The following is a 26939-nucleotide window of genomic DNA, read 5'->3' as shown; positions in this document are numbered from 1 at the left end:
CACTGTGTATCATATTTGAAAAGTCATGGCTGTCAGGCAAGTCTCTGGTGACTGGAAAAAGGAAAACATCACTCCCATTTTTAAGAAAAAGAGAAAGGAAGAACTGGGAAACTACAGGCTGGTGAGCCTCACCTCTGTGCCTGGCAATAACATAGAGAAGATCCTCCCAGAAAACTTGTCAGAGTACATGAGGGGTGAGCAGGTGATCTGAGACAGCCAGCATGGCTCTACCAAGGGCAGATTGTGCCTGCCAATCTGGTAGCTTTCTGTGATGGAGTGACAGCATTGGTGGACAAAAGAAAGGCAACTGATGTCTTCTGCTTGGACTTGCGCAAGTTCTTTGATATGGTCCCACACTACATCCTTATCTCTAACCTGGAGAAATACGGATTTGAAGGCCCCCAGCACAAGAAGACATGGAGCTGCTAGAGTGGGTCCAGATGATTGCCACAAAGACCATCAGAGGGCTGGAGCCTCTCTTATGAAGCACCTCTCTTATGAAGAGAGATTGAGGGAGTTGGGCTTGCTTGGGTTGGAGAAGTGAAGGCTCCAGGGAAACCTCACTGTGGCTTTCCAGTCCTCGAGAGGAGCTCATAAGCTGGAGAGAGACTGACTTTTTGCATGGTCTAATAGTGATGGGACAAGGCTGAATGGCTTTAAACTTATAGAGGAGAAAATTATGTTAGATGTTATGCAGATATTCTTTACTCAGGGGGTGGTGAGGCAATGGAATGTGTTGCCCAGAGAAACTGTGGATGCCTCATCCCTGGGGTTTTCAAGGCCAGGTAGAATGGGGCTCCAGGCATCTCAGTCTGGTGGGTGGCAACCCTTCCCATGGCAGGGAGTTGGAACTAGATGAGTTTTGAGGTCCCTTCCAACATAAGCCATTCTGTGATTCTGTGATATACTGCCCTTGAAAGTTTGTGGATTCTCTTAGTTAGTCTATTCACATGCACCAGAGAACAGTTATAGGTACATAATTCCTGACAATTCTTTGTACAACCTCTTAAAAACATTCCGGAGGACGGAGATACCACAACTTTTCTGAGGCAGTTGCAGTGTTTTCCTCTTCTATGAAGCTTTCAGAACTTCTATTCCAGTTTAAACTCAGTTTTAGGAAAAACGTCAGCTAATTAATTCTTGTGTTATCCTCAGGGTTATAAGAAAAACAGCTTAGTACCTTTCCCTCTGGTCTTTTGTTTACTTGAAGAGTGTTAAGGTTCATCTTCTAAATTGTCATCTGTAATATATATAGCAAACCCAACTTTTATCAGCTTCCTTCTCTTTGGCAAAAGTTTGATAGACCTCTAATCTCTGGCTGGGAAATACAAGAGATTTATTCTCTTGCTACATTCTTGGGCCTCAGTAGATATAAGTGCATTGTGAGTGAGAAATAGGAGTCTTAGTGTAAATGTGTTTTGCTTGGATATACTTTGTTTACAATGTATTTAGAGGTCTGGCAATTTGTTGGCAGCAATTAATTTTGTGTCACTGAAATCAGTATATCCAAATTATGGTGAAACTTGACTCTTGGGAAACTATCTTGGAAAGTTCTAAGCATCTCCTGAAAGTTGAGATTAATTGAACTAGTCTGAACTAACCAATACTAATTATTTTGACTCTTCAGTGGTTTGTATTTTAAGGAGCTGCTTGCATTCAGGAGACCTTTTATGAGATGGTAAACTTTATGAATATTTATCTTGACAATGCAGTTTTGTTTCACTGTTACTTTCTAATTTTATTACAAAGAAGTAGTAAGAGTGTCTTAAGTGCCACACTGAAGTGCTGGTTTGTGAATGTTAATTGTGAATCACAAAAAGTAGTCTTGGACCTTAAGATGGGAACTTAAGAGCATATGTGTCTTGATAAATATTAAATCAAATTATATTAAAGTATTGCTTCAGTCTAATTTAGATATTCCTACTGACATAAAATGCTTGGGGTATTGATAAAAGTTGAATTTCATTGCATGGATTAGGGTTAATGGTATATAAATTCTCTCTCCTTCTACACTGCTCTAACTCTCTGGCTGCCTACTCCCCAAACAGTAAATTAAGAAGCCAGAAGTTATTAAATATTTTTTGTTTAAAGAAAATTCTTATTTCAAAATTATTCTGGCAAATCGAAACACAATCGTATCATATCATAGAATGGCTTGTGTTGGAAGGGACTTTAAAGCCCACCCAGTTCCAACCCTGTGCCATGGGCAGGGCTGCCCCCCCCCCCCCCCCCCCAGCTGAGGCTGCCAGGGCCCCATCCAACCTGGCCTTGAGCATCTCCAGGGGTAGGGCACCCACAGCTTCTCTGGGCAGCCTGTGCCAGGGCCTCACCATCCTCTAATTAAAGAATTTCCTTCTAATGATTAACCTAAATCTCCCTTCCTTTAGGTTAAAACCATCCCCTCTTCTCCTATCTGTATGAGACTATGTAAAAAATCAACTTGCTTCTTGCTTATAGAATCCCTTTAAGTACTGGAAGTTACATACTGCATTCTGACCTAAACTTGCGTTATGCATCTCTCATCATGGAACGTTACCTGACAAGGCTTAAGGACCAATAGCAATCCTAAGTGATCTCAAACTGAAAGTCAGTCTTTTTCCTAAACTGATACATGGCTGTAATTCGACTACCTTTCTTTATTTCATTTTGTTTATAAAAACTCTCTATAAAACTGTAGATACATTGAAAGTGGCAGCAATCCCATAGCTGTGTTCTGCTGAGATTTGTATTACCAAACAACTAAAATTCTGTATTTTAAATTTTGTGATGCATCTTCACACTCATCACAGTAAGTCTTAAGTGGGTTTTGGAAGTTCCATTCTGTCTCTTCCGACAAGTGTTACAGATGAAACACTGAGAAGGGGATATAAGTGTTATGTAAGTGGTGAAAAAGAAATGTTTGCCACTGAAGAGGGGCTTGTTGGGAGATAGAATGAAGTGAGTTAAATATCTGTCTCATATGTTTCCTGTTTACACTGCTTAGATATGCATGTTTGCAATGTAAACTCAAAGCCAGCAACTTCTTTATATTAACATATACTTGCCATTTCCCTTTTTTACCAACAGTTTATAAAAATAAGAGGAACTTAAGATGCATATTTTATAGGGAAATCATCTCATGCACAAGGCTTTGCAGGGATTTTTTAAGCTTATGTCAGCTATTTCAAAGAGAATATTGCATTCTTGCTGTAGAATTTATAAATTAATTTACAGTGAGATCAATTTATAACATGAACATTTCTTTAACAGATGAAGCTAATTGACCTATAATAAAGCCATAAATATCATTCTCTGTAGGAAAACTAAATAATATAGAGGAGTGCCTTATCTATTATTTATAAGTTTCCTCTGGCTTCCCCTATCCTAAAGCAACATAACTATACAGTAAGCTCATTTGAATTACAATATTTGGCAAAACATTAATGTGAAAATGCGATTTAGATTTTGACATGTTTTTGGTGGCTGATAACTTTGTTCTGATGGAATCACGTGCAGTTCTCCTTTGTCCCCAAATTGGCTGAGCACTGAGGAAAAATAGCTTACCCAGGAGGAAGAGCATCCCAACAACCAGGCACTGTAGAAAAGCATGAGGGCAGGAAGCTACTATAACTACACAGACATTCTTTTGCAATGTAAAAAGCTGATATGCTTTGTTTTCTTAATTGTATTTAACATTCTGAATTTCTCATTTCTTTACCTTGCTTCATTCTTTCGGTTTTACTGGAGTGGTGCCTATGCAAAAAGGAATAAGCTAAATATGTGTAAGAGAAGGTATTTGATTCTTCCATTTGTTTTGCCTTCATTTACTTAACTGCTTACCCAAAGCAATCTGATCATTATTTAAGGACCAGGAATGGTGTAAGCCAGCTCACAAAATCACTGATTTGGGTAACCCTAGATCTTACTGATGATGTTTTTGGTTTTAACTGTGTATACATTAAATCCTGTGAAATATATGGTGTTGTTCATGGTTTAATTGACACATATATAATCTAGTCATTCACATTACAACACTTTGAAGAAGTATGCATTTATTTAACAATAAGTGAAAATCATAGAATCATAGAATGGCCTGGGTTGGAAAAAATACTGTTTATGAGTTTAATCTGTAATTCAATGCCATTATTTTCAAGACTTAATGAACTAAGTTTTAAAACTAGAACTGATAAAGGTGAGAGCTCGTGGAGGGCTTCACAGAACATGAGGAGGAACAATCAATGTCATTCTGGATCTAGGAATAGCTATCTCAGTCCAAAGTCACAACTGACTCATAGGAAGCCACTGGGAATCAAACCTCAGAAAGTTTCTTGAAAGGCATTAAGTTTTCAGAACCCTATGTCAAGTGGGAGTAATTTCCAATCAGTTACCTAAAATTTAAGCTGGTTAAGTGTATTTGGTGGCTCCAAAAAAAACCCGAAACTTTTGAAAAGGAAAGTAACGTTCATTCTAGAGAAGAAATAGATTAAATGCAGCACTACTGAAATGTAAAAACAGGCTGGGGCTGAGGTTGCAATGGAGCTTAAATAATTGAGGTGTAATATACAGATTGCAGTCTCATTAAGAATCCTTCCTGCTGGTGCATGGCCCTTCCTCACACTTCTACAATAAACCTGTAATATAATCACAGTTTTTAGATGCCAAGGTATGCTCTGCTTTTAAGATGCCAGTTTTGATTAGTACTGATTTTATTCAAAAGAAGAATAAGTTGTCATTCAGTTAAATGAGACTATGTTGACTAAAGGGTTGTTTTACCAGGCAGCTGTCAGATACTGTGTCCCAAAATCCTCATACCTTATTGTTCTTTTTTTCCTCCACGACATATACAAATGGTGCAGTGATGCTTTGTTTCTTGAAAATATCTGGTTAGTTGCACTGAGAAGAACTCTGTGTTCTTAGGAAGGTAATGATTTTGTATCATGAACAAGTTTTGAGTTTCAGGATTTGACAGTTACTGTCTTTTTCACTTAGAAGCTTCTAGACTTCTAGACTTGAAAAATATGACGTGTACAGGGTGTGTTGACTAATGTTCCCCTGTGCTGCCAACAGATGTTGATGAATGCACATCGAACCCATGCTCTAATGGAGATTGTGTCAACACACCTGGTTCCTATTACTGCAAGTGCCATGCGGGTTTCCAGAGAACTCCTACCAAGCAAGCTTGCATTGGTAAGAAAATTGGATTCATGTCTACTGATATTGCAGATGTTCTGATTCCTATCAGATCATGTTCAAAGCAGTTGCTAGAGCTATTTCAGTGAATTCCAGCAAACTTTGTACTAATTAGAATCCTTGTTCCGGGCTACCATTTCCTTTATCAGGTTATTCCATTATGCTGGCATACCTGTTACTTGAGTGAGTATAGCTGAGAATTCTACAAAAAATTAGGAAATGAACTATTATTACGACAAGTGTGTGTTTATGTATGAAAGCAGATGAATGTGTGGACAGGTTTTTAGAAGTGCTTTTAGTGTAATTGTTGAGCACCACTGCCATAGCATTTATTGTACAAGTTTGCAAGATATTTTGTATCACCAATGGAAGGAGAATGAATTCTTAACAATTTCTTGATTTTTTTTTCAAAGTAATATTTAAACAACATCCCTGCATTTTTTCAAAGCAATTATTGTCAGTATGCATTTTTATTTTATGGTAACTTTTTCTCTGATTTTTTTTTTCCTTAGATATAGATGAGTGCATCCAGAATGGTGTCCTTTGTAAAAATGGCCGATGTGTAAACACTGATGGAAGTTTTCAGTGTATTTGCAATGCTGGATTTGAACTGACTACAGATGGAAAAAACTGTGTGGGTAAGAACTCTTCTTCATATGTGGCATGAACTGGTCTGGTGATTCTAGAAATTGTACTTCGTAGTGCTCTTTACCTTTTGTGAAATAGGACATGACCTGAGGTGAACATAAGTCTCTGCAGTCAAATAGGTATTGTATGAAGCAGTGTGCTTTCAAATAACAGTAGATGTGATTTTTGTTTTTGAAGCTACATCTCAGAAGACACAGGTAGCTCAGTGCCAGGAATAGCATTTTTCCCTAAAGCTTCATATAAGTGCTTCCTGTATCAGCACTGCTGAAGAAATAATTGTTTTTATCTTGATTGTACTGTGCCAAAAAATCTTCCAAGATAAAAAACCATTTGCAACAAGCTCTTAATTAGGACAGGTGATTGAAGCTTTTTATCCTTTCACTTAATAAAGAATGATGTGCTTTGTTATTCCGTACATGGTCTGCTGAAGCACTCAAAACAACTGATTAGGACGGTGTATACGTTTGCTGCTTTGTCTATAGATTGAAAACTTCAGATGCTTCATCAGTTATGAGAATAATTTAATCTTCAAGTAAAGGAGTCTGTCACATCTCTCCTGAGAGCTTATTTACACTGTGTCATTTTTTGGAGGTGAATAGGTATAAACAATACTCTGCAATGTTTTGCAGACCATGATGAATGTACGACTACAAACATGTGTTTAAATGGGATGTGCATAAATGAGGATGGGAGCTTTAAATGCATCTGCAAACCAGGATTTGTTCTGGCTCCAAATGGGCGCTACTGTACTGGTATGTACAACTGTGGAGTAACACATTAAGACAACTTCAACTGAAACAGCTTTTCTTATATGTTCATTCACGCAAGAATGGCAAGCTCATCAGGTGGATTTGGTATCATACTAGCACCTTGCTAATTTATTACTGTAGATGTCTTAAGCTTCCTGAAAGTAGTTCTTTAAATTATGTTTCTAAATTTTCTTTTGAAATAACTGAATTATTTAGTACTATTACATAATACTACAGCAGATGATAAATTAGGTTGAAACATCTTGGAATCATTTTAAATGCAGAAAAATATGTAGACCCTTCACAAAATGGTAAAATGAGTAGCAATGTGGGAAGTTTAAAAGGATTAAATTTTTTTATTTCAAATGTACATAAATATTCCGTCCATACCACTATTCTGGCAATTCAGAATTTACGACACCATATTTGATATATAGATTTATAATCCATTTTAAAGGAGATCATGGAAACATTGCATAAAACAGTTTAAGAATGGAGTCTGATTTAGTTTCAGTTTAAGTAAAGTTCTGGAAAATACCTGTTGCAGCCAGTAGAAGCAGATTTAGGTGTGAAGTATTTCTAGAGGTACAAAATAATGTAAATACATTAGCTTTCTTCTTTGAAGTTGAGCTGTTTATATTATTTGTGTTTTTCTTAATGTACATATATAGCTGGGCTGTTCTCTTAGAAATTGGCAACCATTAAAAAGTTCTTTGAATTAAGGTTTAGATCATAGGGATATTCTATGTTATATGCTTCCTTTACAATATTGCAAGATGAACAAAGGGCAACATTTATCACTAATTTTGCTTAATTTGAAGTTCCTTGCCACTCCATAAAGTTCTTCTGACTTTCTAATGCACAGCTGGAATTCTGATTACTTAGTGTGATTCCAAGGTTAGACTTTATTAGAAACAAAATAAGGATGTGTTAGTGATTCATCTGCTATTAAAAAGACAGTAGGTGATGTTTTAAAAACACTAATGGTAAACTTGCTTAAACAGCAAATATATTGTTGAATTATGTTTCCTCCTGATAGATATTGATGAATGTCAGACATCAGGAATTTGCATGAATGGTCATTGTATAAATACTGAAGGATCCTTTCGATGTGAATGTCCACCTGGCTTGGCTGTTGGAGTTGATGGTCGTGTGTGTGTAGGCAAGTGAGATTTTTTTTTTTAATTGAAAAGGGGAATTATGCATTATATGACATCCTTCTGGGTAATGCTGACATCAGCTGTAGGATTAAAACAAACCAGGGAGGTCCTGTTCTTAAATAAAACTGATCTTTTTTGTTTTGCTCTGTGTTTTTTTCCATGTGTGTACGTATATATATATATATGTTCAGAATGATATTCAGTTGCACAACTGCTACTTCAGATCACAAAAGGAAGTATATCTCCTGATTGTGACACTGATATTTTTGCACTCCCATTTTCTTGTCTTTCTCTAATCTGGAAACATTTTATTCTCCCTCTAACTAGTGTTAAAAGAGAAAAAGCTCTATCAAGAGAAAGAGCAAAGATTAACAGGTTTTGTGAAATCAAGTGTCTTTATTACTGATTATTAGGAAATCTGTCACATAAAGTCAATGTTAAAAGTCAAGAAGCTTACATTCCTTTGTGGAATCAGGCTGGTGCCACCTCTTATTTACCTCTTACTCCTATAATAACTTCTAAACTTAATACTCAGCTCTAGTCTTCCTATTATCTGTTTGTTTTTGAGGTGTACCCTTTCTGACCTACTGATGAATAATGTTGTGATATAATGCACTAAACTGGGTTGACTTTGTATAAAGAGATTCTTCGCTTTGCTCCATTTGGAGCTCTACCGTAAGTTCAGGGCTAGAGCTTTCCAGAGGAAAGAGGAGCATTTCCAGCCTGATGAAGAATAAATGGTAGAGGGCAAGAGGTATTCAATCCATTGCTTTCTTTCTAATCACTAGTGAAGATTGGAGAAGAAAACAACTTTTTTTCCAAAGGCTCTGAGAATGGATGGTCTACATGCACTAGGTACTATGATACGGCTGAGTTTCTTAAATCAGCTTTGGCCAACCCACAGGAGATACCATTTTTCCCTTCTCCTTATCAGAACATCACTTCTATTGTGTTTCCTAAACCACTTCTCTTATGAACATAGCTATCATTGGGCATACTGGCGATGAAAAGGTTGGTCAGTGGATAGGAGTGCTTTGAAGTTTTAGCAGGGGAATGTGCCTGTAATGGGGCCTCCAGGAGTGAAAAGTGCAACTCCAGCAGCACAGTGAACCTATTTGTTTTTTGCTGCTGGCTACTGAACTGCCATTGAAGCTGGTATTATATCAGGCTAGGTGGTTTAAGTCATGATATATAACAGGTTCATAGACCAACAAAGGCAGAAAGCAAACCACTGACTTAGCTCTGCAGTAGTTGCAGACATTAACCAGTGCTATGACTATTCCTGCTGATGGATGCATGTATATGTCTAATCTGCACATGTACAGATAAAATGTCAAACTTGATCACAGAATTTTAAGGTTATTTCAGAACAAAGGGATGTGAGATACTGCATGCTCATGTTGCTGCTATTAATCCATTTAAATTTTAGAATTGCATTTTAAAATTTTATGTTATGCAGAATTTCATTGTTCTTGAAAGAAAAATTGAGTACAAGCATTCCTATCAAGTACTTGTGCAAATTAGTCCTTTGTGTTATCAATTCAATTTAAGAATTGCATGTTAAAAGCTCAGAATGGCTTAAAAATATCTTAATAAATAGCAGTTTCTTTGACTCAATTGGAATGCAAGTATTTTTTATTTTAAACAAATGAGATTTTTTAGTTAAGTGAAACTGTACTAAAAGTTTAACCAACAGTTGTCAGGTTGCTTGTTTTCTTCTAGTTTATTAAACGTTTGGAGAAAGGCAGTGAAAAGATACAAGAATGAGAAAAAGCTTGGTGTACTGTTTTTAATATAGGAATTTCACTGCATAGTGACACAGCAGCAAAACCAGATTTGAGTACAAGCTGTTCAGTACCTTTTTTGTGGTCCAAGTTGGCCTCATCTTCACCCTTGTCAGTGATACAGCTGCAAAGAATCAGTCCAGTGCTCAATTTTCTGTGTTCCATTTACCTAACATGGCCACAGTTCTAGCGGTGAAATGCTTCACAAATTGGCTGTCACCTGTGAGGAATATGTTTTATTTGAAAATGTTCAGTTCCACATGTCACATAGCTTTAAGATTTACCATAAAATCTTAAATTTTCAGCAGGAAATATCCTTAATATGGCAAAAATCATAAGGCAGAATCATGACTTATTTGGAAAATTCTCTTCAAAAAGATGATGTAATTATTCCAGGTATAAAGTAAAATAGGAAATTTCCAGTAGTGTGTAACAAAAATGTCTTTACACATGACCTTCAGAGTGGAATTTCAGAGCCAGTTTACTGTTCAGAATTTTATGTATACGTATATATTTACACATGCTGTGTTAGTTACAGCAATTTTCTGTCTGGCTATTCTGTCTTATGTATTACAAGACAACATGGCTGCTAGAAAAGTATTCGTAGTAGGAGCATTTATAATCTGAAAGTTAGTAAGTTACATGGAGCATCCTTCTAGCAGTAATCCTACAAATGTGCTAGGCAATTATCAAAACAATAATGATTTAAAAAAAAAGAGGCTACAGTCTAACTTTTAAGCATTATTTTACTTTTGAATAGTAACATTGATTCTGATGGGATTATTCATAGAATAAGGTACTCTTTTATTTAACATTAATAAGTATGGAAGAATCAACCACAAAATGTTATACAAGTTTGGAAAAAAAGAAGTACAGCAAAAGAGAACAAATGCTTGGAAAAGGATAACTACTCAGAGCCAAGTTAGTATTTGCACACATCTCGGGTTTGGCTATACTTCTAACTGCAACTTCATGCTAAGATACCTTTGCTGGCTCTGTGCGTATGTGTGTCATCTCAGAACTTGCACTGACCTGTGGCTGTAGCTTTGTACAATGTTGTTTGTTCTCTGCTGAGGTACTTTTAATTATGATTCAATCTGCATTTCACATCCCTGCCCAAATACAGCCATCCAGGACAAAATAGCTAAGCTTAGTTTTAGTCTCTTTGATTATTTTGAAGTGCCTGTCATGAGCATTGCATGATTTAGCCTTCTAAGATGTCTGGAAAAGTGCAGTGACTTTCACTGAAAATAGGTCAACCACTGGTCCACCAGACCCTGACCACAAATACAGTGGTGATAATACTTCCAGGTATTGTAGTGCTTCACTATGTAATCTAAGAGTCTAGAAATGATATTCCGAGGCCATCCTCCAGAAAAATATGGAATAAAATCCCAGAGGCAGGCACATGGTTACAAAAGCACCAACGCTAGGATCTGGTTCAGGACATAAAATAAGTTCTCCAGTATTATGAAATTAGTAGCTCAGGGCTGATGGAACTACTTAGGGAGCAGAGCAGGTTCATCAGTGAGGCGTCTGGTCAGAACCATTGTGACAAGGCAAACTTAAGCTTGGCAGGGTGCCTCAAGCAGTTGATGTACAGACAGAGCATGAGAAGCACAAACGTGGGAGAACATTCTTCCTGTCATAGTATCGCTTTTTAGCTTCTTGAGGAATCAGCTCAGTTATTCCTCCTTCATGGGCTTTGTGAATCATTGCCAGCGTAGATGAGACTGTTTTCCTATAATTAGTGAGGAAATTCTCCACCAGGTTACCTGTTCTTCTTTTATAAAAACTTTGTTCTATGTGAAAAAGCTCTTGCTTCCTCCTAATACATGGCATCTGTAGCTTCCTTGAGCTGCTTTCCACCTTCACTTCTTTGAAGACCTTCCTATGGAGAACTTCTTCCACAATTTCCAATCTTTCCTCTCCCTGCAAATTTCTCTTTATGACATTTCCTTCTCTTGAATTGCTTCTTCATTCTCTCCCAGACACATAACTAGGGGAAAACCTTCACTGCTGTGAGAGGACAGTGATCAAAACTCTTTTATTCATAGCAGAGCATGACAGATTGACATCTAGACTTTCTAGACATGGAGGAAATGGACATGGTGCAACTTTTTTGGAGGGTGCATAAGCAGAGTTTTCTTGTGCAATAATACTTGATTGTTGTTAAGTATAAAAATCTTTTCCTGCTGTCAAGTGCAAGTGAATTGTACTGGTTTCACCTAGGTTCTTGGCAAGGAATTAACCCTGAAATCTGGGCTGCATTTAGCTGTGCTCCAGAACTGCTTGTTCCATGGGAGACCATGGACAACATTTTATGTACAGGCTATGCCATTTTGCAGGAACCACTTTGCAGGAGCAAAGAGCAGGTAGGACACATAAGGAATTGCCAGTTCTCATTGGAATTGGCACTGTAATATTTTTCATGCAAATTTCTTTATTGTTTTGGGGACATGTTTAAGCAGGCATCTGTCTGGATTCCCTCAGATCCTCTTTGGTTTAAGTGCACCGAGACTTGTGTTCAGACCACAGCGCATCGTAGTGTTGCTGGGAGTTCCACAGGGAATATAATTAAAGCCATGCTCTGTCCTAGTGTGTAGATATGTGAAGTTCTAGCAAGAGTTTCTAGAAGTGTGGAAGTAAAAACTAAAGACTGCTTACTCTGTATCCTGCTGTTCTCAACTACACATTTAGGTTGACTGTCCACTCATGCTCCTGCTGGAAGATAGCCAGTATTATCCTACAAACAGTTATGCAAAAGCCATCTGACCCTGAAATGGTCAATAAAAAATAAATAACACAAACAACAACAATAGCAAAACGCGTTAAAAGCTGTCTAAGAGAATTTCCTAAAGTTCTGACTAATGCTGAGCCTACTGTCACCAATACCCACAGGTCCCTGTCATAGAGAGTGTGCATCCATTTCACCTGGGGTCTTAGGAAATAAAATATTTCTTTGCTTTCCCTTTGTTAGATACTCATATGCGTAGCACATGCTATGGAGGCATCAAAAAAGGAGCATGCATTCGTCCTTTCCCTGGTGCCGTGACAAAATCTGAATGTTGCTGTGCCAATCCTGACTATGGTTTTGGAGAGCCATGTCAGCCCTGCCCTGCTAAAAACTCAGGTAAAATGTTATATTTCTTCAAATACTGCTGTTAAAAAAAAAATCCTATTCAGATCGAGAGCTCATTTACTTCATTCATTTAGGAGAAGTGAATACCTTACTTAATAGAATTGTACACTGAAAGTGGTTTCTCCTTTAAAGAAAAACGAACACTCTGGTATTTGGTGTTGAATGATTGTGTTTTTATACATAACATTTGAGGCAAACCTAGTTCCAGAGCTGCCCAGATTGTGACAAAATTGAAGATGAAGGAACATGAGTATGCTATGAATGAAGCTGGATTCTTGAATTAAGTGTTGACTCTAATTAATGATTAGGTAAAGAGAATAAGCAGATGTCTCTGATAAGTCTGTACATTTCCTAGTTAGATAAATCTAGTGTAAAAGACCATCTTGTATTTGCTTTAGAAATCTATAATTTATAGGAATTAGCCCTCCAAACGAACATAGAGACTGATTAAAAAAAGACTCTCGCAAACAGAATTGAGATGAGAAGTCTTGGATGATAGTTCCATTCCACGTTGTTTTCTGTGACAGAAGAAATTTTAGAAGAAGCGAAGAGAAACTAGCATTATGGTTGAAAGTAATATCAGAGGGAGACAGTACTGTCAAAACTATAATGAAATCACTCTAGTGTTTCATTCTTGTTATCAAATTTTGTTTTTGAATATGTGCAAAAGTTCAGGGTGGAATGTTACTAGACATGTTTAGCTAAGATATCTATAGATATTTCATTTGAACACTGACATTTTATTATTTACATTGTAGAAAGTGGTTTTGAAAAAGAATCAAGTGGATTTGTTTTAAGGATTAAGCAAGTGAAACATTGCAAATAATTTCTTTTTTTTGTTCCCCCCAACAACTCTTGCTTCAATGAGTAGCGGAGTTTCATGGCCTGTGTAGCAGTGGAATAGGTATTACTGTGGATGGACGAGGTATGTTGCACATTTTATTTAGTATTCGTGATTGGAGGTGGGAAAATACGGTATGCTTATAAGAAGATTTTTCTGTAACATACTAGGATTGTAACATACATCAAGACTGATATTTTACTGTTAGCATTTTCATTATCAAAACAGAATAACTAAATGTCATCTAAAGAAAAGGCCAGAATTAGTTCCATACAACCATAGATGTTATCTTAAGCCAGCAAGAAAAAATAGTCATGTTCATTTTAAATCTTGACTTTATGTGTATTTTAGAACAGATACAAGACAAGTTCCCCTGATTTGGGTAGTGACAGGAATCACCTGCATTTTCAGCTGATTTTCTGTCAGATAGGATAATAGCAGAGCAGCACTTCACTTCAGGTCCAGTGTTTGCTACATAGACCCCCTCCATTAAGAGATAATTTCTCTGATGAGTTACTTGGAAGGGAGCTTACTAAGAAAGGTCATCCAATATAAGTCATTAAGTGAGAGGTTGTATTTGGTGCTGGAATTTGTAAGGTTCTAGCTCCTTTTTCTATCACCAAAGAGGGGAATTTTACAAACAATAGCTGAGCCAAAGCTGAAGGGAGGGCAAGGCATGCTTTAGCTTCCAATTAAATAGGGCAGGTTGAAGAAAGATTGGTGAAACACTGTTTTACGGTTTTATTGCTATTATTGTGGTTCTGTGATGAGTTAATAAAGTTAATAAATTTTTATTCCGTGATGAGTTAATAAAGTTAATAAAGTTAATAAAGTTAATAAAGTTGCAGCCAGATACTGCACATGTAACATTTCCAGGCGTTTAATCTGTATAGCTTGTATCCTCATCAGCATTAAAGCTCTTACTCAACTCAACAGAAACAGAATGAGACCCATGGAACATTATACCTAGTAACAGTCTACATAACTTAAAAAAACAGCACTATATTAGAAGAGATTCTGTTTCTGTTCAGTACTGTAATTACATGTGTGTAGTTTTATCTTTTCTATGAGCTCATTCCTTAATGTCTTGCCAAAATTAAAAGCAACGTGAAATACATAGTGTGTCCTTCTCATGGAGAAATAATGGCAGTGCATCATGATTTTGTACAAATAGTACCTTACTGTTACAGTTTGCATGTAGGAGGCTTTACTTTCTTTTGGATATGTGGAAAACGAAATGTCTCACTGAAAAAAGTAAAACTAGTTAAGCTCTCCTCCAACTGCAAGATAAATACCATAATCTTCTGGGGGACTCTGGCTAATTTTAACCATTATTTTTTACATTTCTGAAGAAAACTGTAGTATTTCTTGTACCTCTTGCACATCAGCCTTACAGACAATTTTCCTGGTGCTATTCCTACTCCTATATATATGCCAAAGGAGCTTGTTTGCCAGTTTTTTCTCTTAACGGAGGGGAATACTTATCCTGCATCTGATTGCTAATTTCAATTGCTTTCATCATCAACAGCAGTGAGAATCCTTATCAAGAGTGACGGGGAATACATTTTACCAGTGAAGGTCTTGGTATACAGATTGACTTTCAGTTGATTCATAGCTTGTTAATTAAGCTGCCATCCATCACCACTTACTTATTCCTTGCATTCAACTTGTGGTTAACGAGCCCAAAACCTTCAAGTTTTCCTGTGGGAGGAATCTGGACGCACTGATGAGGGCAGAGATTTTACTGTCAGATTCAATATAAAAAGTAAAAGGGGGGACGGGACCTTCTAAAAGCATTAACTCTGAGGACTTGGACACTGTGATCCTTGTGGGCCCCATCCAACTCAGGATATTCTATGATTCTATTATTAACTTCATAAGGAGAGACAGAATCATGAAATATGGTTTTCCTGCAAGATACAAACAAGGCCAGTAAAATACAGAACACTTTCTGCTTTAAAGAAAACATAAAGCTGAAATATTATACTATTTTATACTTTCTAAAGAAATGTTCTGATGTCTCAGAGCTTTGAGTTTAATCCAGGCATAGCATAACTTTTAGAATCATAGAACTGTTTGAGTTGGAAGGGACCTTTAGAGGTCATGTAGCCCAACTCCCCTGCAACAAACAGGGACACCTACAGCTCAACCAAGTTGCTCAGAGGCCCCGTCCAGCCTGACCTTGACTGTTTCCAGGGACGGGGCATCCACCAAACTCTCTTGGCAACCCGTGCCAGTGCCTGACCACTCTTATTGTAAAAACCTCTTTCCTTACATCCAGTCTAAATCTCCCCTCTTTTAGTTTTAAACCATCTCTCCTTGTCCTATCACAACAGCCCTCTCTAAAGAGTTTGTCCCCTTCTTTCTGATAGCCCCCCTTTAGATACTGAAAAGCTGCTATCAGTCTCCCTGGAGCCTTTTCATCTCCAGACTGAACAGTATTATCCAAATACATTTCAGAGCATATGTAAATTATGAGGAATATCTTGATCTAAACTGCACTATGGTTCGAGAAGAAATGTCCTTTATAAAAAATTGTTTTATACTTGTACAGTTCAATCTTTTTATGAAGTCACAGCTAGACCAGCACCCCTACTGTTCTTTCCAATGTTTGGAAAGGGAACTATTCAAGTAATGGGCTTACCGTATGGGAAGAAATAACTTAACTTAGCATTGAATACCCCTCTTATCCTCAGAGGCAAAAAAATATTAAAAATAGCCTGTTCTTTCTCTTACAGTTCATACGAATATTCTGGAATTTTCCAACTGCAGCAGAAATTCTATATGGGACTGTAAATTTAGGGAATATATCTCATTCATCATCCTATTCTGTCCATCCAAGAGAAATTTTAAATTTCCAATAAATACTGTGATTTCTCTAAGACTGAATGTGCTGTGGTATTGACGTATGCATTAGTTCTGTATTAGGAAAGGTATTTGTATCACCTAATAAATTATATCTTCTTACCTAGATCCTTAAACCACAGGCACTGGGTGCACAGACTAGGTATTTTGCATCATGGTATTCTTACAAACATGTAGTCATTCTATTGATTTAGGTTGGAAAGGATGCCTGGAGGTCATCCAGGTTAGCCTTCTGCTCAGAGCAGGGCTAACTTCAAAGTTGAATCAGGTTTCTCAAGGACTTGCCTGGTTGTATTTGGAAGATCTCCAAAGATGGAATTCCCACAGCCTCTCTGAGCAGCTTACTCTAGTGCTTAACAACTTTCATGGGGAAGAATTCTTTCCCTAGCATTCAATTAAAATTTCCCCAGCTGTAACTTCTAACTGTTGTCTCTTTCCCTTCTATTGTACAACTCAGAGAAGAGACTTGCTCCATCTTCTCTGGAACCTCCTTAATTATGAGAGAACTGCTGTTAGATCTCCCTTTCTTCATCCCTTTTGCTTGCTAAAGGAACCCGGTTAACTCAGCCTCTTCTCATGTTTCATATGCTCCACCCCTCTAAAAATCTTTGTAACTCTTTAAGGGATTCTCCTCAGTCTGCTGGTATCTTCCTTGGATTGAGAGGCTCAAAACTGAACACAGTATTCCAGATGTGGTATCACCTGTGCCAAATAGAGGGGAATAATCTCTTCCTTCAGCCTCCTGGCTGCACCCTTGCTCTAATAGCCCCAACCTCCAATGAGTCAGATGCTCTCTCTAATTTGATACTGTCCTCATCACTTGGTCAGGTCCTTCATACCTTTCATTGTCTACTTATCTTCTGTCAATACAGATATTAATGAATGTGCATTGGATCCTGACATTTGCTCAAATGGAATTTGTGAAAACTTACGTGGCAGTTATCGTTGTAACTGTAACAGTGGCTATGAGCCTGATCCTTCTGGAAGGAACTGTGTGGGTAAGTTTCTCTATTTTGTTATAATTGTTGAATAATTCATGACCACATTGATGATAATTTGAATTGATAGAACACGGGTTGCAAGGGAGACATATGTTTTTACAGCTATAATAAAAACAAAAAATCTCTACTGATCCAACCTTCCTTGGTAACTGCATAGCCAGTATTTTTACTGCTGTATTTTTCTGTTATTTGGTGGAGGTGTTTTATGGTTTTTTTTAAATACTATTTCTCTGAGATGTGTAGCCAGGAGACATCATTGCTGGTTAGGATTTGTTTTTCTCAAAAGCATGGATCAGTATGTGTTATATTCTGCTGTTCAAGAGCACCTAAAATGTGATGCTTTCAGACTGGATGATAAGTTGTCAAGAACGGAAGGTCATGGTTTTGCATAATAAAATGTAACACATGGCTACTGTTACCAAAATGAATGGTACCTCTTGGCCTATATGCGTAGTCTCTATGGTAATTTATGATGTTCCTTGGTTACACAAGTATAGTGGGATTAATTACTGCATGCTGCGTCTTCTAATTTGTGAAAGCTTTCAGAAGAGAGAAGTTAACCACACTTGCAATTTCACAAGTCATAACTGGATGGTGGGCCCAAGTGTATTAGCCTGTCATCTGTTTTTCAAAATATATTGGTTGCCTTGAATGTAGTGCCTCCTGTGTATTTCCATGAAGACTAAAACAGATACAAAGAGAACAATAACACTATTTGGTAGAGGAAATTCTCAGCTATAAAACAGTATTTTCACCACCATTGGCTATGCATTTTTGCCAGTGAGGAACGAGAGCCTGCATGCCACACTCATGAAAATCTGCACTAGCAGTGCATTGTCACTGTTACCACTGCTGAAACGCACCACCCACTGTCTCATTGTGCACACATCTACTGTTCAGTCGTGGATGTGAAAAAATGGTGTGGGTGCCATTTTTTCCCACACAGAGGAACTCACTGCCACACTTTTACTTCATCTGCACATCCACATCAGATCCCATTCTGTCAGACTGCCCCTCTGCTGCTATCCACTGCATGGCAAAAAAATATATCAATGATATTGTTGGGAAGGCTCAACCCCTACTGCCATACCACTACCATCTGCCTCTGATGTCGTGGGCCAACACAATAAAGTAGGAGGCATTGCTTTTGGAGAAGTCCTCATATTCGTTTTAGGTCACTATCAGAATTACAGGAGTGATTCAGTTAAGAGACCTTCAATTGTCAGGTTGGTTGTTTGTAATTTGGTTTAGATTTATAATAGAGTATTGTTGCAATATCTAGGTGCATTTTCTGTGAGTGAGTGGCAGTACCCACCAGAAAAGGCCTACCATTACACATTTCAGAGTCTGGGTAATTAATACTACTCCTCATGTTTCTATATGATCATGATTTTTTTTTTTATTTATTTGGAGGATTCTTATATTAAAAAAAAACATATATACCGCAAGTACATTGTGCAATAATAGGGCTTGTAGTACTATTATAGTCCTGCAGTTTTTAACGCAAAACTTTTTATTGAAAGCTAATGGAAATCCACCTGAAACCACTAGAAAGTCTTAAATCTCATCTTACTGTCAGAAAGATTTATCTGGAAGAATTACTGTTCTTGACACTTAAAGTTTACCGATCTGTCATTTGTATTTGTGGTCAACAAAATTGCAGCATTTTTGCTGGAGAAAAACGGAACTATTAAGTGTGGTATAATTTTAATATTGTACATTCCTACCTAGCGATGCAAAACAAACATGAAGTAGTGAAAGTGTTTCTTTTCTCCTGCTTGACTTATGAAATTTTGCAGCTAGTTACTTTCTGAAGGCCCTGAATGTGACCTTTTGACAGGAAATACAATACTACAAAATACTTTTTAAAAAACTTTCCATAGTATTCTTTTTAGAAATTGATTTCAGGGCAAGGAGCATTACTTTAGTTACACTTGGGATTCTGTAACTGCTGGTATGGGAATATATCTGATCAACTATATCAGTAAAAATGCAGCATTTTCACTGTGGGGATGCTTTTATTCTTAGATGTGAGAATTTCTGCACAAAATAATTTGTGAAAATTCAAGTAAAAAGTTGAAATGTTTTAATTATACAAATTAAGATAAGCTGAGAAGTAAAAATAGTCAGGAGCCATATTATTCTGTGTTTTTACACTGTGTGTCACAATAGATGGCAGTCCAAATCTGAAGTTTAACTGCAACACCCTAAGGAAATGGTACTTCTGTATAACACTGATAGTTTAAGTTACAGGACATATGACGACAAGTTCAAAATTAAATTCTATTGCCTTGGAAAACTTCAAATTCCAAATCCAGCCTCCTCTAATTAGTTAGAATTATATGAGTTCAGATTAAGGACCAGTAAGTTGAGGAGCTTCCTTGTGGCTGCACAACTTAAATTTCAGATGTATTGTTTGGGGAAATTAAGACTCAATTACCTGAATCCTAATGGAATTTATAGGCATAGGTTGCAAATGTTATTGGGGAATCAAAAGCCTTGAGACTGTAATTATAGTGCTTTTCTTGTTTTCTTCTTTATTGTTAAACTTACACTCTCTAAGAAAGTGAGTTGATTGAAGGGAACAATTTCAGCTGTGATTTTAACTTTAGGAAATGAAATAGTCAAAATTTAAGAAATGCCCTGAAGCAGGAGAAGAAGACATCAGGCTTATTACACTTTATCTTTCTATAAACTTAAGTGTTTGTGAAATGTGTTGGGAATTAACTGAAAATCATTTTAAATTATGATTTTTTATTTTTTCTTTTTAGAAATAATTTGGACATGAAGAAGTTTGGTTGCTTTTTGATAGCTGTACTTAATCTAAAGTAGGCTCAGGCAATTATGTTAATTGGTGGGTTTTTCATATTCGGTATGCTTGCTATCCTAGTCTTAATCATAGCTTTTTTTTTCTGATATGAAACACACCTGCATTAGTGTTATTCGTATGTAATCTAAGATGATATATTTTAACATGTATTAACTTAATGGATAATAAAATCCATATTTTCTTTTTTTTACCATTGAAGAGGATTAGAATAGTAGTCTAACATGCCTTTATTTATGTACCTTAAAAAGAAAAGCTGACAAAGATCATGTAAAGATGACATAGTCATATGATTGACAAAGATATCAAGGTCATTCCAGGAACACATGCATATTTTTTTAAGACTAGCTATCAACTATTTTTAAAGACTGCTGTTGAAAAGCTTTAAAAGAAAAACAAGATTTTTGGTAAAAAAGAATCTGAAAATTGTTTAGATTTTTGAAAACATGAATTGGCATTTTTCATTGCATAGTTATTGTAGAAAACAGCACATCTGGTAACCTAATTGTTGCTGTAGAATGCAGCAGGGGCTTGTTAGAGCGATGAAGGCATCTTGTGGCATTTGATCTTACTAATATTAACTCATCTGTTACAGACATTGATGAATGTTCAGTGAATGGGCTGCTGTGTGATAATGGGCTCTGTCGAAACACTCCTGGGAGTTACAGCTGCACTTGTCCAAAGGGCTATGTGTTCAGCACTGAGACAGACACATGCGAAGGTGAGAAATCTGCAAATTGTTAGTTTTATTGCTTTATTTTATTTACTTTTATTGCTTACATAACATTAAAGATAAATGATTAAAAAACATTCAGACTGCTGACAAGAGCAAGAGAAAAAGAGAGAACTAAGATATAGCATAAAGCATTCCTCTTGTAGTTTCTCTGCAGTATTTTTAGTGTATTGAGTCTTGCCACTGAATTTCTTTCAAAGTTCATTGTCATATTAAAATGTTTTCCTTTCTTTAGATGAGATACGTTGAAGTTGAAATAAAAGTAAATATATGCTTGCCCTTGATTATACAGTTATTTAAAGATAACAGTATATTTTGATCACAAGAGACTGTTTTTTCCCTTCAGTCTGTGGTGATTTTTAATTGCAGATCACATTCTGGTATGCATGTGATGCTTGAGTTCGTGGATCAGGATGTTACTGCCTAGTGATAAAAAAATGTCTTTTTTTTCTTCACAATTCATACTTTAGAATCAAAATTGCTTCTGTTTATGGACAGAGATGCTAGAGCAATGAAAATGTCACTCTGCAGAAACTGAACACAGTATCACAAAATTGTTGTGACTGCAAGGAGCTGCTGATGGAGGTCATCTTGTCCAACTCCCTGAGTCAAGCAGGGCCATCTAGAGCAAGTTGCCTTTTGCCATGTCTAGATGGCTTTGAAATATCTCCAAGGAAGGAGACTCAACAACTTCTTTGGGAAATCTGTTCTAGTATTCAGTCACCAGCACAGTAAAGAATTGCGTACTGGTACTCCAGTTTGTGCCCATTGCCTCTTATCCTGTCATTGAGCACCACGGAAAAGAGCCTGTCTCTGTCCTCTTTGTACCCTCCCTTTGAGTGTATACACTGCTAACATCCCACCTGAACCTTCTCTTCTCTAGGCTGAGTAGTCCCATCTCTTTCAGCCTTTCCTCACAGAAGATGTGCTCCAGTTCCTTCGTTGTCTTGGTGGTGCTTAGTTAGACTCTCTTCAGTATACTCTCACGTACTGAAGGGCCCAGGCCTGGACACAGCTTTCCATGTGTGACTGCAGCAGTGCTGGGTAGAAAGGAAGAATCACCTCCCTCTACCTGTTGGCAATACATTGTCTAACGTAGCCACAAATACCATTAGCTTTCTTAGCAGCAAGGGAACATTGCTGGGTCATGTTCAACTTACTGTCCACTAGGACCCACAGGGCCCTTTTTGCAAAGCTGTTTTTCAGCTGTGTTTCCCCCAGCATGTACTGGTGCCTGGGTCTGTTCCTCCCCAGGTTCAAAGCCCTCCTCAGGGCTTTGAACTTCTTGTTGAACTTCATGGATTTTCTGCCAGCCAATTTCTCTAGCCTGTAGAAGTTCCTCTGAATAGCAGCACAAGTCTCTGATTTATCAGTTTCTCCTCCTAGTTTGTGTCATCTGCAGACTTGCTGAGGGTATACACTCCTTCAACGTCCAAATCGTTAATTAAGATGCTAAACAAGAATGCACCCAGTACTGATCCCTAGGGTATACCAGAAGTTACTGGCCTCCAGCTAGGCTTTGCTTTACTGATAACCACCCTCTGAGTTTGGCAGTTCTGACACATTTCAATCCACCTCACTGTCTGCCCATCCAGACTATATACATCAAATTTTATACATGAGGATCTTATGGTGGCAGCGTCAAAGGCCTTACTGAATTCCAGTTGGACAATATCATTCATCCATCATACTGGTGATTTAATTAGTGAAGCTTACAAGGTTGGTCAAGCATGATTTCCCTTTTTTGATTTTCCTTTCCATGCTGACTACTCCTGATGATTTTCAACTCCTTCATGTGCCTGGAAATGGTTTCCAGGGATAGCTGCTCCATCAGCTTTTCAGGGATCAAGCCAATGCTGAGTGACTTGTAGTTTCCACAGGTCCTACTTCTTGCCCTTCTTGAATATATTAGTGACATTTGCTTTCCTCCAGTCTTTAGGCATTTCTCCCAGGTGTCCATGATCAAGCAAAGGTTATATAAAGTATCCTTACAATACATTTGCCAGTACCCTCAGTGCTTGCAAGTGCATCCCATCTGGACACATGGACTTAATGAATGTCCAGTTTGCTTAAGTACTTCCTGGAGTGATTCTAGAGTACATCTTCTATGCTCCAACCTTTCCCCCTAATTTGTTGGAAGTGGGATTCTTTAGACTGGTCTTTCTAGTAAAGACAAGCAAATTTTAATGAGAAGTTTTAGTTGTAAAACAGGTTTAAGCAAAGCTGTGCAATAAGGGAGTTGAAATAAAAGTATTAGCTTTTGTCTCATTTTTAATTAGTATTCAGAGCAGCAATATATTACTAGATTTTTTGCATTATTTTTTATTTGGTTCCATAATCTATACTTCTCAATATGATGATTAGGAAGTTTTTATAATAAATAGTCGTACATTTGAGTGAGTGATGATGAAGGTACAATCCTTTTGGAATACTTATTATATAAACCAATATCATCTTCTAAATTTGTCTGAAGCAGTGGAAGACATTACTGTCCTCAGCTGCTTGTTATTACTGATCAGCCACAAGTTACTTCTATACAGCTAAGCAAACATACAGAATGGAAAGTGGAAGCACTCTTTAAACTATTCTTGCTGTGTAAGATCAGTCAGGTTAACTTAAAACATTTATTTCACAGCATATGCCAAATGGTCTAACTTAGTGCTGCAGCAGTGAGGAAGGCTCATGTGCTCTTTGCCAGTTTTCTCCAGAGCAGTGGAAGCAAGCAGCATGGGGGCAATAGCATTTTGAAAGTCTCCAACTGTTCTGAAAGTGAACACGTGTTTACACTCAAAACATTTCATGAAATGGTTTGAACTCTGACAGTATCAAATCATTCACCTCTTCACCCCTTCTATTCAAAAGGAGTTATGTTTCTTTATATTTCAGTACGTGTGTGTTTCAGAGGCCACTTTTAAGAGTCAAAGTTTCTTCTCTTCTTATATGTTACAAATTAGCAGCACTTCCGCAGGTTAGGCATTTTCTTTTATCATACTCCCATGGATTTATAGCACACTCTGTGCTAAATTGTCTTAATGCCTAGTATCTATCCACAGTGTTCGGGTGAGATATTGTCTTCAGAGTCTGTCTGTATGTTGTGTTTCCATGCCTAAACAACATTTCTAGCAGTGAAAATCGCTTACCATGTGCTTTTAATTATCAAGATGGAAAAGCCAACAACTTCAAAGCATAACACGGACCAAAAGATAGACCAATGAGATACCAGAATGGAAATAGCTTAATTATGGAAGTAGTAGTATATCCAGATTTTCAAATGTAAAAAATAAATATGTATTTTAACAGCAATAGCAGTAGTAATGGTCTCAGAAATATTAATAAAACGCTTAGGGTTTTGACCAAAAAAGTGTGTGGTATCGTGACTGCACTGGGCCACAACATCTACAGGGAAAAGAGTGATCTTTTCTGTCTTCTGGGCATCCTCATGACTATTCCGTCACCATTCCTGTGTTAGCTCTTCTGCTAGCACGGGTTTTGGGGATCATGACTAATAGTTCATAAAATCATAGAATCATAGATTATCCTGAGTTGGAAGGGACACATGAGGATCATCAAGTCCCACTCCTGGCTCCACACAGGACCACCCAAAATACAAACCCTATGCCTGAGAGTACTGACCAAATGCTCCTTGAACTCCAGGAGCTTGGGGCCGTGCCCACTGCCCTGGGCAGCCCGTTCCATGCCCACCACCCTCTGGTGCAGACCCTTTCACTAACCCCCACCTGCCCCTCCCCTGACACAGCTCCGTGCCATTCCCTCGGGCCCTGTCGCTGTCACAGAGAGCAGAGCTCAGCGCTGCCCTCCACTCCCTGTGAGGAGCTGCAGCTGCCATGAGGCCTCCCCTCAGCTCCTCTGCTCTGCACTGAGCATGCTCAGGGACCTCAGCCGCTCCTCACACACCTTGCCCTCAATTGTTCACCCATGGCATTATGTCTTCGACTAGCGGTATGCTGGACATTTTGTCCTGTTCACTGAGGGGCAGGCAAGTTCTTTAGATAGTATTGCCAGCAGATTTTGACTGCAAAATCATAGTATCTAAAAATGTTACATTTAAGATTAGATAGAGTTTAAAGCAAGTTTTATGAAGATAAGATTCTAGAAGAAATAGAAATATTATTTGCTATTTTTCAAAATCCTATATATCTGCTGAATTCTGAGGCATGTCTGCATGATTGGGCACAGATGCAGCAGTAATATTTAAAATAATAGAATATTTTATTAATAAAAATATCTCATTTAGAAAAAGACAAAACCGAAGAACTAACTACTAACCAAAACTTCAGATTTGTAAGATTATTTTCTTTTTGAAGAGTTATTTTAGTGTAATCAACTCTAAAATACTTGTAATTTTTTATTGTCTTTGTGGAAGATTTGAAAGGATATTCAGTTTCCTTCAGTATATTTATATACATGAAATTGCTTACACAGGTTGTGAAGAATCTATCATCTCCGTCTTGGATAAGATGGAGTTGAAGTAAGTTAAATTGAAGTTTAGCTGATCAGGCAAAAAAGAGATTTCAGAAAACAGTCTGTAAAACCTGTTAAATGTATTTTAAAGTTGAGTGGGTTGGCAATTTAAGAAATAAATTCATCTCTTTTTGTCTAAATTCTGTTTTCAAAGGGACATTAAGTCATCCAGATTGGAGTTACAGGTTCACTAGTTGTAGAAAAAAGCCAGAAGCTTTGTGTTGTGCTCTGAAAATGCTCTGATGCTTGTTATTCACCGGTATATTTTTAATTAATATAACTGTCATCAGTAACTGTGATGAAACAACAAAACCATTCACTGTTTTCATTTCTAGTTGAATTGAAATTTTTTATCAATTTGTTGCAGAGAGTATGGGAGTTGCTTGAGCCTTCATAGTCTGTGAAAGTTGAGATTTTTACAGCAAGCTCTGTGGTTTAGATTGTGTTTCCAGAGACATAACTAGTTAAACGTAAACCAGATGTGCTTTGAAGTTTATTTCCAGGAATGTACAGCAAACTGTTTCAATTTTTGTTTCTGTGACATTTACAATGTACACTCACTCCACTTAAGCAAAAACTCTTAAAAAATAATAATAATAAAAAAAAATCCCTGGTAAATATTTTCATACATTTGGTTTTTATTTTAAAATATAGAACAGTATTTAAAATGAAATATTTTGTCCTGCTTTTTTTTTTTTTAATCACCATTTAATATTGTTAAAAGAAGGTTTATGGAAACAATTTTTGGAGTTTGTTTATGATGTGTATATGATACTTTTTTGTCCTGATTCAGCAGAGCACTATTGGTGAAGTACATTCATCCTTTAATTTATTTATTTTTTTCTGAATGGTGGTTTTGAGGAGTAGTCAGCGAAATATTATAAGCCTCTTAGTACTCTAAAGCAGTGGGTTTTGGGGAGTTGTTGGTTTGTTTTTTGTTTCTTTCAGTTCCATTTCATCGGTTGATTTTTGCTAACATGGAGCTGAGGCGTATCACATGCAGAATGTAACAAACTATTTTTTTCAAGTTTGGGGGCCCAAAGAGTAGTCAAAAGATCATTTTGGAAACAACTAGAAGTTAATGCCTCCAGAAATGCATATCCTAATCTTCAGTGAAATCTGTTCTCCCTAATTCTAACCTATGGAGAGAAATGGCATGGGAAGAGTATTCCTTCATCTGCATCAGGGCAAAGTAAAGTAAGGAAGAGCATGGCTCTGTGAGACAAATTCCCTCACACCTGATCTTGGATAGGTGCCTTTGCCATTTTCAGCCCAGAGAGAGGAAAGTGAACATTTGTCTGTGGGATCAGTGAGTGGCTGGCACTGGCAAGATGTAGATCTTGCTGTTCTTCCACATTTTTGATCAGCTGCCTGTTCGTGGGGCTGCTCGTGCCTGGTCCATTATGGTAACTTCTCTGAAGTTTCCACCTTAGGTGAACAGGGAAGAGTGCTGAACTGGACAGAGAACCATACCTGGATAAAAACAGAAACATAAATGCAGAGCCTGATCAAAGATCCCTCTGGCCCAGTGCTGACTA

The 26939-nt window shown here is 37.3% G+C and overlaps 1 protein-coding gene across 2 annotated transcripts in view; it reads left to right on the top strand.

The window, feature by feature from the left end:
- Positions 1–26939, top strand: part of FBN2 (fibrillin 2) — a 172831-nt gene that overhangs the window by 71110 nt on the left and 74782 nt on the right. For both annotated transcript variants that reach the window (XM_021381204.1, XM_021381203.1), the window contains exons 12-19: positions 5047–5166; positions 5682–5807; positions 6447–6569; positions 7606–7728; positions 12491–12643; positions 13524–13577; positions 17231–17356; positions 20782–20907. In XM_021381204.1, the coding sequence (XP_021236879.1) occupies positions 5047–5166; positions 5682–5807; positions 6447–6569; positions 7606–7728; positions 12491–12643; positions 13524–13577; positions 17231–17356; positions 20782–20907 (951 nt within the window). The remainder of the gene's footprint in view (positions 1–5046; positions 5167–5681; positions 5808–6446; positions 6570–7605; positions 7729–12490; positions 12644–13523; positions 13578–17230; positions 17357–20781; positions 20908–26939) is intronic.

Source organism: Numida meleagris, chromosome Z (genome assembly GCF_002078875.1).
Source record: "Numida meleagris isolate 19003 breed g44 Domestic line chromosome Z, NumMel1.0, whole genome shotgun sequence".
NCBI classification, from domain to species: domain Eukaryota; kingdom Metazoa; phylum Chordata; class Aves; order Galliformes; family Numididae; genus Numida; species Numida meleagris.
The sequence above is the reverse complement of the archived record's forward strand: the minus strand, read 5'-3'. Positions and strand labels throughout refer to the sequence as shown.